Below are 15,891 nucleotides of genomic sequence, written 5' to 3' on the forward strand. Positions count from 1 at the left end.
TAGAAATTAATTAATTTTGTATTTTGAACTCGGGTCAATGAATAAAACACTAATGATTTTTTTCACTTGACTACTTCCACAGGGTGACCCTTAATTGATTGAATAGTCTATTTATATATTGTCCTCAACTGAAGTTCTAAACACTTTAGAACAGTGTAACTCCAATTCAAGTACCAATGGCACATCAACTGTCTACTTAATTTGATGGGAAAAAAAAAAAAAGTCGATTTACTAGTCAATATCTTTTAGTAGAAGCGACATCAATTAAGATAAGAAAGTTCTGAATTAGAGTATAGAGGACCTTAATTAAGGATATGACCGGTTGAGTAAATATGGAAACTGTTGGGGTGAGAAGGTTATGACCAAGAGCAAGCTAGCTTGAAGTCTTAGCAACAAGCAAGCTTTTGGTGATGCTCTTGGGAATGGTTGTGTGTGAGTTGTGTTTTTAGGTTTTGGTTATGGTGTTTTCTGGTTTTTAGGGTTCCTAGAGTGTTCTAAGGTGTTGAAGAAGAGATAAGAGGAAGAGGAACACGTTGGCTTTTGAAAATAAGGCTTGGATGTATAGCCATTTCATTCATTTTACTATATAAGCTTGAAATTACAACTAGTTCACACATGCCAAGCATGTGAGCTTACAAAATGAGTAAAGTGTTTGAAATTTAAAAATAAAATGGTCAACACCTAACTTTTCATACACAAAAGAGTCAAAAACCAGCTGCAACATGTCTATTCCAAATATAGTAAAAACTGGCACATGGTTTTGAACTAAGTTCCTATTGTTTAACTAGTTTGGGTAAACAACCAAACTAGCTTCACCTACTTAGTTCCCCTTTGTATCTGCTTATGAAACTTGGTTTGAAGCATCCTTGGTCATAAATAAATATTTTTCCAAGATCTAGGAAAGTTCTGGAACTGGATCATGGGCCAAACAGCTCCAAACTGGCCCATACTCTGCATACTGGGCCCATCAGATACAGCAATCTGTTTGGAATAGAAAATGGACTTTCCCATGTCATTTTGACCTGAAATTTAAACCATAGTCTTCTATATATGTCTGTAGACATCCCTCAAAATTTCAGCCCAAAACTCCATTTGCAACCTGAGATATAAGATAAATAGTGGAACTATGTTGCTGGAAATTATGAATCCAGCACCATAGGCATTTCAAGCATAACATTCCTACTCTTTTGTGCATAATCTTGCCTATAATTTTGCATACATAACTTAGGCACAAAACATTATCAAAATATACCTTGCATAAATTAAAAACATACAAAAAAATATAAACTCATAAAAGGAAAGGATTTGATACCAAGGTGTGCATGCTAGCCGGTGACATGCACCATCAAGTGGCAAAATTGCCACACGTCAACAGAAACGTAGGGCTTGGACTTTCAAAAATAGTGGATATGTTGATTTTCCATGTAAGTGGAAAATTCTATGCAACGACTTATAAACTAGAAAAGGAACTTCATGAAAATGAAGTTAACTTGTTTTACTTTTATTTAAAACTTACTTTGACTTTGAGCGACAAACATGCTCCACGAAATTTGGCCATAACACAATTTTTTTATTTGTGGATAGACAAAATTTTTAGTTGGGGTTCTCATAAATCAGGAATATCCTTTAATTTCCAAATTATACGTAATAATAAAAGAAACTAGTTGTTTTCTTAATTATGTGCATGAAAACAAAAATAGAAGGCTATCAAACATTACAGGGCATGCAAGGCCGAAAAACGAGTCCATCAGATAAAATCCTAGTGTTAGAAGATTTATGGGAAGTACAAAGATTGTCTCTTACAAATAATAACAATAATAAAAATGTTAATATTATTTGCGACATGTGCAATTGGCCTAATTACAAAACAATGATACTAAAGTGATCATTAAATTGTTTATTAAATAACATGATGAATGATATAGTAATATTTAATTTTTTAGATTATATAATATGTCAATCAATTATGTAGTAACAACTTACTATGTAATGTCATTTGATAAATAGTTTTAGTAAACAATTTGAAAATATTTGTAGCATTACTGATGCAAAAACATTTTTTAGGAAAATCAGTTATACCTAAAATTAATATTTAATATGGTTGGGGTATGGCTATTTACGTAAACATAAAATATAGATTACTAAATTAGTAATTCATTTTATCCAAGGAATTAAATATAATTCAAGGGGCAAGTCAATATCGAGATCACAAACTTAAATAGGAAAAAAATTATTACAACAAAAAATGATAAAAAATTTTATGCTATAATCATAACTAGTAACAAACAAATTCAAAAACTAGTAAATAGTTTTGGAATGTTGAATTACATTGAATTGGATCAGTCTATTTTACATTATTATAGAATTAAACCCAATATAATAGAGTCCAATAATTCCTTGCAGTCCAACATTTTAGGAATGCCAAAAACAACACATTTATACTAATGGTAGTAGTAGAAGCGCAACATATATTTTGGTGATGAATTCTAATCAATATTTGGAAAAGGATTAAGACCATCCTTCACCATTTTCTGCACTGGCAAAAAGAGTGGCTTTGGGAGGTTGTCCCATTCATACCAATCCCAACCATCACATTTCGTAGGCTCAAGATTTTCAGGCTCTTGAAGAGGATCTCTCGAGTATGCACGTAGAAAGATGGCTACATAATGAGAAGGCTTCACTTCATTTAGGAAAAGGTTGTTTGTGACTGTGAGAAACTCTATCTTCTCAATGTCCAAACCGGTCTCTTCCTTTAGCTCTCTTGCTGCACACTCCTCAAAGCTCTCCCTTGAAATCACACAAACAAAATTTGGAAATTCAATACAAGTTTTTTACCAAATAGTTACCAAAATTAGGAACTTGTAAATGTGATTCATTTATATTATATACATATTAATGAGAATGAATTTGGAGGGTATGAAAGAGGAGACAAACCAAACTCAAGGTGGCCACTAGGGAGTGAAAATTTGGTGTCACCAACGCCGGTGGAGCGTCGTCGGCCCAACAACACAGTTTTCCCTCTTAGCAAGAAGACCGCCACCCCTACTTTCGGTGCCGGAGCCTCCACCATCGATATCCCGTTATCCATTTCTATATAATTCTTCCCCCTTTTTTTTTTTTTTTTTTGGTTTTGTTTTTTTACCACCTTTTCAACCGTGTAATGTCTCTACTTGTTTAGTCCTATTTATACACATATTGGAAGGAGAAGAAGACGGGCAAGTTTCATGCCAATGAGATCACATGTGTCAAATTAAAGCGGTACGTCTTTTCTTACATTTGTCCGCCCATGTGGTTAGTTTGTATATTAAATTAATATATATATATATATATATATTTGGGATGAAATATAAATTAATATATAGTATGGCTTTTTAATTTTACAAATTAAAGGCTTTTGTTGATGAATAACATATAAATTTAAACAATAACATGATAAGGATAAAAAACTTCAATAAAATTCAAAATCAAATGATATGATACATGATATGATTATATATTATTAAATGTAAATTAATAATATCTTATTATTATGGAAGATAAAATCTAAATAAAAGAATGACAATTTATTAATGATTAAAATTTTGATTTATAAATATGATGAATGCAGAATTATCCATAAATTAATAATCAGCCTATGAGTTAATTTACATGGGTCTTTTTAGTTTAAAAAAAGAAAAAAAATTAAATAGAATCAATTAATACTTGCCATATTGATATATATTTAATTGACAAAATAGTAAAAAAATTTAAAATGTCATATATATATATATATATATTGTTATATGCATACTCCAAGTGACGATTAGTTAATGCCAACTAGGAGTCAGCCTTTTTGTTGATGAATAATTAGGAGACAATCTTGTGCTTAATTAATGAGTTAATTTCATCCTAGATATTATAAATAGACATACTGTCTTTTCGACTAACGAATCTCTTTTGAAGATCATTTAATTCTAATTACAAATTAAATTTTAAAAAAATATTTACATGAACCAATTATAACAATAAAATTATTCGTATATATGTCAAGAAATAATTTATAACATCGTTTCATACTATGACCAAAATTTTTGTTAGGCAATTATTTCAAATAATATAATCAATAGATTGTTTTCATTTTAAAATATTTTGAAAAATTGTTTACAAAAGGCAGGATTCGTTAAAAAATAAATAAATATTGATAATAAAAAAAAATACCATATATACATGTGGTCGTTTCCTTAATACACTCTATAGTGTATACTTTTGCTTGGGTCTCTGCACTATATAAGCTAATATCTCTTATATGTGGAGGACCAACCAGAAGCGAGGAAAAAAAATCATTTATATTCATTGTACCATATTATCTTTCTATGGTTAGTTTTTCAAAAATTTAATTTCTTAAAAAATTATTAAAAATTAAACAATTTTTTTTTTTTTTTTTTTTTTTGGGGATCATTTTTCCGTCATCTCCGATGCAAGTCCAACAAAAGAGAATGATTTGTAAATATAAATATTTTTAATAGTTATCCTACTCTACTGCCCAATACGAAAGTTGTTGGGAACAAAGAGGGAAGGATCCAAGCTTCTGCTACCAAGCGCTTCTATCGGGGTCTCCTCATGATGATTCGAATCCGCTTCCTCTCCCCAATCATTATGATTCCATATTTAGATTAAAAACACCAATAAGTATTTTTTTTTTTTTTTTTTGCTAAAACCAATAAATATGTATTTTAGCAATAAGTATGTATTAGTCCATTGTTAACTTGCTTTCTGAAAGATTTATAGGGAAAATATCACATATATGTATAATATTATATTGTTTGCATTTCTATTTTAGAGAATTTCATCAGAGCTTTTTTTTTTTTTTTTTTTGGGTTATATTGAAGATAGAGGGAATCGAATCATTGAAAAAAGAAAAAAAAAAAAAAGATTTAGCAGTGGAATATCAAAGCCCTTTAATGTTCGATTTTCAAAAGGTGCACAAGTGGAAGAGTGGAGCGGGGAGGGGGTTGAATGTGCCCTGTTAGGCCCATTTGGGTCCGCCATGATGATTCCACTCCCACTCCCAAATCCCAACATCATACTTTTCATAAGGAGAATTTGGCCCAATGTCCCTTTTAGAAGGGCTATAATGATATATACCCCTTCATCGATCAACTTTTTATTTTTTTTAGCCTTTTAATATCCATTATATCCTTAAAAAATTTTAAAAGACTTGTATGTCCTTTATTTTAGATTTAATATAAGAAAACTTTTTGTGGCTCCTACGATTTGGCTTCTGGATTCTCATAAAAAACCAATGTTAGTTTAGAAAGAGGACCAAATCTAAAGACAACATGTTTGAGTTCGAAGAAAGCAATGCTCAGATCTTCAGGCTAATGCTTGACGATGCCCATCTTTAATCCCGCCTTTATTTCTACGAGTATTGGAATGCTTTTACCTTCTCACTTGTGGTTGTTTATTCTCTGCTGCTTCAGAAATACTTGAATGGTGGATCGGAAGAATCTGGTTCTTTAGCAAATGGTGGTTTTGTTCCGATTGTACTAGGATTTGTGGTTGTTTTTAAGTTTCTAACGTTGCTCGCCAAGGTTTCTTTTGAAAAATCAGCATCAAGGAGGCCGGAGAAGCGTGAATAGAATCACCAAAAATTCTGAAAACATTATCAAATTGGCAAAAAGATTTGATTACTGTAGGGCTTTCGGTAATTACCGATGAAACCTACAGTAATCAATTTGTCCTTGCTGGAAAATTACCATAGATTTCATCGGTAATTACCGAAACCCCTCTGGTAATCACATTTTACCAATTTTTTTTGCCTCCACAAGTCCCCTAATGTGTGTTAAATGCAACAACATGCAAAATATACATTCTTCAATGATCCTAAGGAGAAAAAATTCCAAAAGTTCGGAAAAAGTTCTCAAATTGCCAAAAAATTTATAACCGAGGGTCTTCGGTAATTACCGATGCAACCTACGATAATCAATTTGTCTTTGCTAGAAATATTACCGTAGGTTACATCGGTAATTATCGAAACCCCTGTGGTAATTACAATTTACCAATTTTTTAGCGCCCACAAGTCCCCTAATGTGTGTTAAATGCAACAACATGCAAAATATACTTTCTTCAATGATCATCAAGAGAAAAAATCCCAAAAGTTCTGAAAAAGTTCTCAAATGGGCACAAAAATTTGATTACCGTAGGGCCTTTGGTAATTACCAATGAAACCTATGACAATCAATTTGTAGTTGCTGGAAAAATTACCGTAGTTTTCATCGGTAATTACCGAAACCCCTATGGTTATAACATTTTACCAATTTTTTGGCCCCCACAAGTCCCCTAATGTGTGTTAAATGCAACAACATGCAAAATATATATTCTTTAATGATCCTAAGGAGAAAAAATCCACAAAATTCTGAAAAAGTTCTCAAATTGCCAAAAAATATTTATTATCATATGGTCTTCGGTAATTACCGATGCAACCTACGGTAATCAATTTGTCCTTGCTTGAAAAATTACCGTAGATTTCATCGGTAATTATCGAAACCCCTGTGGTAATCACATTTTACCAATTTTTTGGCGCTCACAAGTCCCCTAATGTGTGTTAAATGCAACAACATGCAAAATATACGTTCTTCAATGATCCTAAAGAGAAAAAACCTCAAAAGTTCTGAAAAAATTATTAAATGGGCACAAAAATTTGATTACCATAGGGCCTTCGATAATTACCGATGAAACCTACGATTATCAATTTGTAGTTGCTGGAAAAATTACCGTAGGTTTCATCGGTAATTACCGAAACCCCTATGGTTATCATATTTTAACAATTTTTTAGCCCCCACAAGTCCCCTAATGTGTGTTAAATGTAAAAACATGCAAAATATACTTTCTTCAATGATCTTAAGGAGAAAAAAATCCTAAAAGTTCTGAAAAAGTTCTCAAATTGGCACAAAAAATTGATTACCTTAGGGCCTTCGGTAATTACAGAAGAAACCTACGGTAATCAATTTGTCCTTGCTTGAAAAATTATTGTAGGTTTCATCAGTAATTACCGAAACCCCTATGGTTATCACATTTTATCAATTTTTTGGCCCCCACAAGTCCCCTAATGTGTGTTAAATGCAACAAGATGCAAAATATACTTTCTTCAATGATCCTAAGGAGAAAAAACCCCAAAAATTCGGAAAAAGTTTTGAAATTGGCAAAAAAAATTTATTACCGTTGGGCCTTCAGTAATTACCGATGTAACCCACGGTAATCAATTTGTCCTTGCTAAAAAAATTACCATAGATATCATCGGCAATTACCGAAACCCCTGTAGTAAATTGTGGTGATTTGCTTTGAAAAGATGGACAAATTGAAATTACCAATGGGGTATCGATAATTACCGATGAAAATTATCAATAATTTTTCCTGCAAGTAAATCGGGTAACCGATGGTTTCCATCAATAGTTACCGATTGTCTGTCAGTAATTAAATTTTCTCACTTTTTTCGATCGTTTTTCCAATAACACAATGGCCAAAAAAATATATAATGATAACATACTCAGCAAATTTCATTTTAAGAGACAACACAATGGCCAAATCCATGGTGTAATTGTTTAAAATGGTATTATTCCTTAAACATGAAACTACTTTGAGCTTTTTACATTGAAGTTATACTCACATTTCTGTCGATTCAAAATCAGATTAGCCAATATGAGATTACTGTCCAATCAAAGACAAACAAGTAGAAGCAGTGCATCATAATGAAAGGCTAGTTTCGGTTTCAGATAAAGTCGCAAAAGCACAGACTGCATCCGTCTGTTTTTTCAAGTTAAAAATCATAAATGTAAATGTAATTATGGCAAAAAACGATAAAATTGTAACTTTATAATACTATACCACGATGAATGTTGAACATACATGAACAAGTGCTGTCAAAACTGATATACTAGCAAAGAGAAAATATTTAACCAAATAATACACAGACAATCATGTTTATCTAGCCAATGCATTGAAACTGCAAGTAAGATTTCAGTGTGTTCCAAGTATATATCTTTCTATAACATCAATTCAACTAAGTGAATTTGTTTTAGCTACAAGATGAATGAGTGCTTGCTTAAGTGGTGCGAAGCTTCTTGTATATCTGCACAAAAGGACCGAGCTCAATCTCCCTATCAAGAAGCTGCTTGTGCAGATTTTCAGATTCCTCATCGGTCTTGTTCATTGCATCTGCAAACAAACACCAGTAAAATAAAGGTTAAAAGTAATTAAGATGAAGTAGCTTATTATCAAATTTGGCTTCTCTACATTAATTCTTTTGTGTTTAAGCATAGCCACTAGGTACAAAACAATAGAATAAAACATGTGCTTGAGCACAAAGAAACTACACAATGTAGATTTCCAACTATAAATTATCATATTCTATACCTTGACGCCTTTGGAGAAGGGAAGCAGGGGAACCAAACCTCAACATTTCTTCCTTTTGTCTCTCAAGCTCATATAGCTTCTCCTATGTAGCAGCCAACTCTGTTGTTCTAATAATTCTGCACTGTGACCATACAAACAGGAGAAAATGTTTTACAATCAACACAATAAATTCGACACTACCTAAAGAAAGCAAGATAAATATTACATGATTTCTGAGCTCCATAATGCGTGGTTCATTTTCCAACTTCTCCCCTGTGAGTTTAAATAAATTCAGTATCTGTTTCTCCATGCATAATTCAATTGTGCTTGAATGATGTATATATAATTAAAAAAAAAAAAAGAACTAGCAGATTTCTCCATGCATAATCCAATTGTGCATGACTGATATAACAAAAACTAGTAGATAACAAGAAAAGAATAACTCGCTAGCTGCAGTGTTTCTTTGCGAATTTCATCTCTAAGCTGATAATTGTCAAGTTGCAAAAAAATATCTAGGAAAAATAATCAGAACATAGACTCAAGTATCACAATAGCGAAACTACTATATATTGGGAAGGCATAAACCACCATGCTCATTAATAAACCATATAAATCAAGCACAAAAGTCATTGTATTAGCACAATACCCAATATTCACTAACAAGCATTTTAAAAAGGGGTTGATGCATGCACTTTATGCACTTAAGTACTATAGATAGATTCCCAAATAAGAGAAAAAACTTATGTATGTATATTATTTTGAATTTTAACTTGATCGAGCGAAAGTAAAAATTGATGGTATGCATCCTTGTCAAACAAAAGCTTCCTTAACTCGTCAACACTAAAAAATATCCAATCGAAAACAAGAGAATGATAAATATTTATCAATAATGTTTAACCCAACTGCAAAATAACATATCAAAATGAAACAAGAGAATGATAAATATCAATCAATAATGTGTACCCCAACTGCAAAATAACATATCAAAGCGTAAAACATTACAATAATCAAATGAAATATGAAGTTTATGACTTTTACAAAGATGACTAATATTTTCACAAATAGTAAAACAGATTATTTCTCAAGTAGGCTTTAGAAAAATAAAATTAAATGACATAACAAATGTATAAGTAGAAATTAGTTTTCTCTTCATAACAGAAAGAGAAGGAAATAAGCAAGTGGTGATGATACTATTAGAACAGTTTGATAGAATACATGCTTGTCTAAAGATTAATTAACCTAGTTCCATAAAGTCATATGAGTAATCAATATAAAATTTAGTCATGAGCATGAGGAACCTCACGTCTTATCATTCAAAACAGCAATTACACCCACAAGCCATACAATAGATGGTTTGACTAACAAAAAAATTTATATTATCATAATTACCGAAAAGTTGTATTATCATAATTTCTACACAAAATGACCAATAACCCCATGTCCTTTCTACACAAAATGATCTTATATGACTTGACAAAAGATGCATATGACCAGACAATGTTCTATAGTTGGTTGTTTGAATCAAGTGTATACTCAAATTTGAAATTAGGGTATTTGTCCTTAATATTTCTGCACATATACAAGTCTATGCTCTCATCTTCTGGGTCTAATTTCCTGAATGACTGTAAAAATACAAAAAGTGCTAATAATAAATCACAGTTTCTCCTATTTCCATGCCCTTGAAAAAAAATGGTGGGTTTTTGAAATTTTTTGAAAAAATACTCAATTCAAGTGAGAAATCGATGAGAAATTACAGATATTTAAAGAGATACCAGGGGACAATGTAGCCCGAAATGGCCATGGTTCAAACACAATGTCAGACAACAAAAGAGAAAAGAAGAGCAAGAAAGACAAGAAATGGGGAGGCAAGCAGAAAGTGTTATCTATTTTTTTTTTTTTTTCCTCATGAAACGAAAACTCACCTGAAATGCTTCTTTGTGTTGGAAGAATTACAGAAAAGGCCGAAGCTCGAAGAAGAAGAAGAAGATGAAGAAACGCTTCTACGGGAGATGTTCATGGCAAGAACAACGACCACAACAGAAAACCTATAGTGCGCCTTAACAGTCAAAATCCAATCCACAGATTCTTTCCGAGCCATCAATGAAGCACCATTTGAGCTCAAATCGTTGAAACAGACATGGGTGTCTTCCTCTTTAGGGATTAGAGAGTCAAGCTGATGATCTTCCCAGAATAAGTCATTTTCCCTCGCTCTTGAGTTTAGAGACTTTAAAAATTGCATTACTCATTACACAAATCATCTCTCTCCCAAGCTCTGTTCGCCATTCTGTCTCACTTTCTCTTCCTTTTTTCTTTGTACTCTGTTCATGTCGTTGTTCAGGTTCAAGGGAAAAATAGAATACACATACCCTTTCATTAATTCTTTCTTTTGAAAAGATAATTTAGGAATATTAAAAAATAAAAGAGCAAAACAAAAAATATTGAAACCAAAAAGGTAAATTTCCTTAGAAGGCTTTGAACAGGGATATTGGGCCAAATTCCCCTTTCCATAATTAGATAGGCCTTTATTAGTCTTTGACTAAAAAAACAAAAGAAAAAAGGTCCGCATTTAGTCGATAGTTGACTTACTTTCAAATATAGAGTTATAGAGTAAATATCATTTTCGCCCCTTAATTTTGATTTTTCTTTTTATTTTAGAAAATTTCATCAAAGCCTTCATCAAGTTTCTTCTATCTTTCTTTTTATTTTTTATTTTTATTTTTTTAATCATCGTAAATTTGTTTTAGAAGTTTAATAACAAATTACATAATTTATGGCAATACATCCAACCTAAAAAAAAACACAAAAGGTCACGTAATAGTAAAGCAAGTCCTAAAAAGTAATGAATATAATCTATTCTACTTTCTAAGATGGTTTCAGAAAACAAAAATCTTGTTAAAAGAAGTCGCATCAACCACGTGCACGATGTAAAGTTGGTTACCAAAAAAAACCACGATGTAAAGTTTGGTGGCTATAGTTTAATTTGGCAGGTCTCCTGTCTCCACAGACTCCACTATAGGTAGCACAGTTTTAAATAAAGTCGATGACCTTTTTAGGAGTAGGATTCAAGTAGTTCCCTCAGCTTTCACAGTCCACAATGCAAAATATATACAGAAATTTCAAATATATAAATATCTATATATATATATATATTATATACGGAAATTTTGTTTCCAAAGCAAATGCTAGCAGCACTAGTGGCTTTGTCAGTTCATTTTAGGATCTACCATTTTACAGTCTAATTAAATTAGAATATTTTAAATTTAATTTATTATAATTGAATGTGACTTTTTTTTTTAATAGTTCAATCTAATTTTATCTAGTTCGGAAATCTAAATCGTTACGAAGGAATCACTTCCTTTCTATGGAAAATGCTTTTTCTAGATGTCACTAAATAAACTTACTAATTAAAAGTATTTTTATTTTTATTTTTTGTTAAATATTATAGGAAATGCTTTTATATGAAACATTCTTAGGCCATATTTGTGTATATGAAACATTCTTAGGCCATATTTGTGTATATGGTATAATTATTCCTCGTGGAATAGGAAATAATTATTCCAAAAAATAAAATATAAAGAAAATGAAATGAATCATTAACCCTTTTTGGTTGTTTGATTATGTTAATAAATTAAAATTAAGGATTAGCACAAAAAAGATAATTTAATTTTTAATATATATTTATATTAATGTTAATGTTCCACATATTTTATTTAAATTTTTTCATGTTTAATCAAATATATGATTTATTATTTTTAAATTTAATTTATATTATATATATTTTATTATTTTTATGTTATTTTTAAAATATTTTTTATTTATATATTTTAAATAGATAATACATAAAATTTAAAAATCTTAAGAGTTATCAATTTAATATTTACCATATTTATATTGCAAAAAAGTTTACTACATTTAAATCTAAGGAATAACTATTTTTTTAAATTTTGATAAGGAATACATATTTTTTAAAAGGGAAAAATATTTAATATCTAAAAACTACATATTCCTTCACATAGAAGTTGACCACATTTAAATTTATTTAATACAATTAAATAGTTATTCCGCTCCTTCTGCTATTCCTACCTATGAAACATGCCATTAGGATTTTAGGAATCACTCCCAAATACACTGTTTCTTTAAAAGGTCCTAATTGAGGGCCGTCTAGGCTGCAAATTCAGGAACCATTTCGAGTTCAACATGTGAACGAACAGTACATCTTTATACTAATTACAAATAAACATTTTTTGCCCCTTAAGGAAAACAAAAAAACAAAAAAAAAAACAGAAACAAAAAACAAAAAAAAAAAAAAAAAAGAAAAGAAGAAGAAGGTGACATTTGCTATTTTTGTTGCATTCATCAATACAGGTAATTAAATTATTTAGGGATTTTGAAATTATTAAGGCTACGCATATTGGTTTTTTATTTTTTATTTTATTTTATTGTTTACTTTAAATGTTAGCTAGATATCTATATATAAGCTACAAATTTAAAGGATTCCACACCCCCCCCCAAAAAAAAAAAAAGTGACCGAAAAAAGAAATACACCAAATCAAACACATCAGCCGTCGCAAGAGAGTCGCTTTACTCATTTAGCAAGGAAAGTTCTGAGATAGACTGTAGGGAACTATAATGATATGCCCAATCGAGATAAAATTGAACAATTTCAGTCAGTCAGCCATTGAAAAGAGTGGATATAATGACTTCCTCTGCAAGTAGGAAACTTTGTCTTCATGAAGTTTTGTGGAACAAGCATGATTCACCAACTTTAAACTTAGTTTTTATTATTATTATTATTATTATTCTACTATTGGATTGGGACCAGCTTTTTTTCTTGGGTTTCTTATATAACAGTAATATCAAGTAATTTCCTAAAACTATTTGGTTTTGTAAATATGCTCATGGAAAAAGAGTAATATAATCTGATCAAATATTACAAAGGAAGCGCATGCTGAAAACAGAGTCCTTGAAGGTAAAACCCTTTTGTAAGTTCTTTGAAATTCAAATCCACCCGAATCTCTCTTCGTGTTGGCTGCATATTAATTTCAATAGTGTAAAATAAAAAATAAAAAAAATTTCACGCCTGTAGAACCATATATATACACGAATAACAAATTTTATGATTTTATTTTGATCGAGTGAGGAAATAGTACTCTACTTCTTCTTTTTTTTTTTTTTTTTTTGTTTTGTTAATACTCTAATTCATTTGTAATGTTAGAGATAATGAACTGTTGGTCCATGTCAGCTAAAAACTTTTTAATTTTTTAGCTTGCCTTGTCAGCATTCAGTTAAACTTCCTTTTTTATCATTTTTTTTTGGTTAATACTCTGATTCATTAGTAATGTTAGAGATTATGAAATGTTGGTCCATGTCAGCTGAAAACTTTTTATCTCTCAGATTCTCTTTTTTGTAATCAGTGATTCTTTCCTTTTCTTATATAACCTAAGAGCTAAGCTTTTCTCCGATTTCAATTTATTCAAGAAAATATATCAGTTGCCTTGTTGATTGCTGTCAATTGAATTGTCAATTTAACGGAAGAGGAAAGAATTGAATAGGGTTTTACATGTATCAAACAATCCAAACAAGAAGTCAACACAAATACAAATAAAAATGGGATATCAAGGATCGAACACAAAATTACAAGGGCTTCCATAACTATGTTAAATTAACATTTATTCCAAAAGCTATAGGTGATAAAAAGCCGTCTAACAATATATATCAAATTTATTTTTAAATACCCTGATGATATATGCCTTGTGCTAGAAATAGATGGCAAACTCTAGTTTCCTTTTGTAACCTTGTACTAAAGCAACCATATGAAAAATGATACAAAGGAGAATGAAACGGAAATTTACCCAAATTTTGGGAAATATTTTGCTCCTAATAATAGTTTTGTGGTAATGAATCAACGGATGAAGAAATACTGTCACTATTTAGGTTTGGATCAATCGATGTGGAAACATTAATCTGGGGCATTGTTATTTCAGTCCTCACATATTCAACTTTCGGTTCTCTATTCGTTCGAACAAGTTTTGATTGATATTTTTCAATTGCCTCCAACTCTGTTCCATCTTCTTTCATTGTAGGTCCATACATTCCGTTCAAATTCAAGAATCGTTTTGCAAGAAATTGACCATATTATAACATAAGTTGTTAGACTTCTTCCCTCTTCTAACCTCTTTAAACAGATTGGTTCCTGTATGGTCAAGAGCTCAACAATGACCATACCAAAGCTGTAAACGTCACTTTTCTCTGTAAATTGGCACCCTAGAAATACTCAGGGTCCAAGTAGCCAAATGTACCATGTAACCATTATAGTAACATGTGTTTGGTCAGATTGACTACCAACTCTGCTACTTTTGCTCTCAACTTCTCATCTAAGAGTATGTTTGATGACTTAATATCTTGGTGGTAAATAGGAAAGGAAGCTGCAGAGTGTAAGTATGGCATATTAGCTCCTGTAACTTCTAGTGCAATTCGTTAAGTGCATTAGCCATGTAAAAGAAATTCCTCATCTTGGTCATGTATATGCTCGGGAAAGTGTACCATTGCGTATAAATAGCATCCTAGCAGTTTAACCACATTCCCGTGTTAATTTGGGAAAGAATGATAACCTTATCAATGAATCCTGTGAGTTTCTCTTCATCAACTATTTTAAACTTCCTCACGATAACAATTTTTCTATCTTCCAACATTTCTTTGTAAACAGTGCCTTGGCCACCCCTGAACTAGAATTCTGTCTCCATTGAAATTGTCAGTAGATTTCTGTAATTCCTTTGAATTGAACATCTTGGTTTTAGTATCATATTGTATTTCCCTTAAAATATTGTACTTCCCCTAAAGATAATTGTTGTTGCAACAATAAATCACCATTTTGTTTGAAGAACTGTTTTCTACGTTTGTTTGCTTTTCTTTTTTTTTTTTTTTTTTCCTTATTTTTTTATGAATTTGTATAAAAGCCATGAGCCAATAAGTAGAATCAATGCTCCAAGACCACTATCAAAACCTATATAAAACTCAAATATGTTAAAATCGTCTCGCCAGCTTTCTGTTTCAAAATAATTTATGGAAAAATATCATTAAAATTTAGAAAAGATGGCACTCAGCATATCCCCATCCAAACAATGGTGGAAATTGTATATAGACCTTGATAGAGAAATAAGAACTCAAGAGAAGAAAATTGTTCTCTTGAAAGGATACTCTTTGTTGTTTTCACTCTAATGTTGCTCAATATTTATTTCTCCACTTCATCGTTTCTTTATTTCATTTCTCTATATTACAAATGAAGAACTTAGGATGCTTATATAGCCATCCAGAATGCATTGCTAATAAATACATTCATCATGATAAGCATCTAATTAATGCAAGATCTAATCTTATCACCAAGTCCAAATCTTTATCTAAATCTTATTTATACAAATCTTATATCTCATTAATGCATGCTTATCAATCCAATAATTTATTCTGTCTTAAAAGAATTATTCTCGCTTATCAATCCAACGCTTCCCGTTCAGATAGACTTTG

At 30.9% G+C, this 15,891-nt stretch overlaps 2 protein-coding genes and 1 pseudogene across 2 annotated transcripts; all 3 read right to left on the bottom strand.

Moving 5' to 3' along the window:
• Positions 1-2,451: 2,451 nt before the first annotated feature.
• LOC125422075 (geranyl diphosphate phosphohydrolase) lies at positions 2,452-3,088 on the bottom strand. The gene is made up of 2 exons (XM_060816868.1): positions 2,931-3,088; positions 2,452-2,787 (listed from the first exon to the last, which is right to left on the bottom strand). Exons 1-2 carry the CDS (start codon positions 3,086-3,088, stop codon positions 2,487-2,489), a joined length of 459 nt encoding a protein of 152 aa, XP_060672851.1. The 3' UTR covers positions 2,452-2,486.
• Positions 3,089-7,836: 4,748 nt separating this feature from the next.
• Positions 7,837-8,680, bottom strand: LOC125422076 (vacuolar protein-sorting-associated protein 37 homolog 1-like; annotated as a pseudogene).
• Positions 8,671-10,689, bottom strand: LOC125421976 (cyclin-D3-2). Its single transcript, XM_048472326.2, has 2 exons — positions 10,293-10,689; positions 8,671-9,210 (listed from the first exon to the last, which is right to left on the bottom strand). Exons 1-2 carry the CDS (start codon positions 10,607-10,609, stop codon positions 9,111-9,113), a joined length of 417 nt encoding a protein of 138 aa, XP_048328283.1. The 5' UTR covers positions 10,610-10,689; the 3' UTR covers positions 8,671-9,110.
• Positions 10,690-15,891: the final 5,202 nt, after the last annotated feature.

Source organism: Ziziphus jujuba, chromosome 4 (genome assembly GCF_031755915.1).
Source record: "Ziziphus jujuba cultivar Dongzao chromosome 4, ASM3175591v1".
In the NCBI taxonomy this organism is placed as follows: Eukaryota; Viridiplantae; Streptophyta; class Magnoliopsida; order Rosales; family Rhamnaceae; genus Ziziphus; species Ziziphus jujuba.

Excerpts from the sequence above, each read along its gene's own strand:
- LOC125422075 (XM_060816868.1), bottom strand. The coding sequence starts at position 3,088 with ATGGATAACGGGATATCGATGGTGGAGGCTCCGGCACCGAAAGTAGGG. Across the intron at positions 2,788-2,930 it reads GGCCACCTTGAGTTTGGTTT|GGAGAGCTTTGAGGAGTGTG; the intron begins GTCTCCTCTTTC and ends TGTGATTTCAAG.
- LOC125421976 (XM_048472326.2), bottom strand. The coding sequence starts at position 10,609 with ATGCAATTTTTAAAGTCTCTAAACTCAAGAGCGAGGGAAAATGACTTA. Across the intron at positions 9,211-10,292 it reads AACACAAAGAAGCATTTCAG|TGTTGACGAGTTAAGGAAGC; the intron begins GTGAGTTTTCGT and ends GATATTTTTTAG.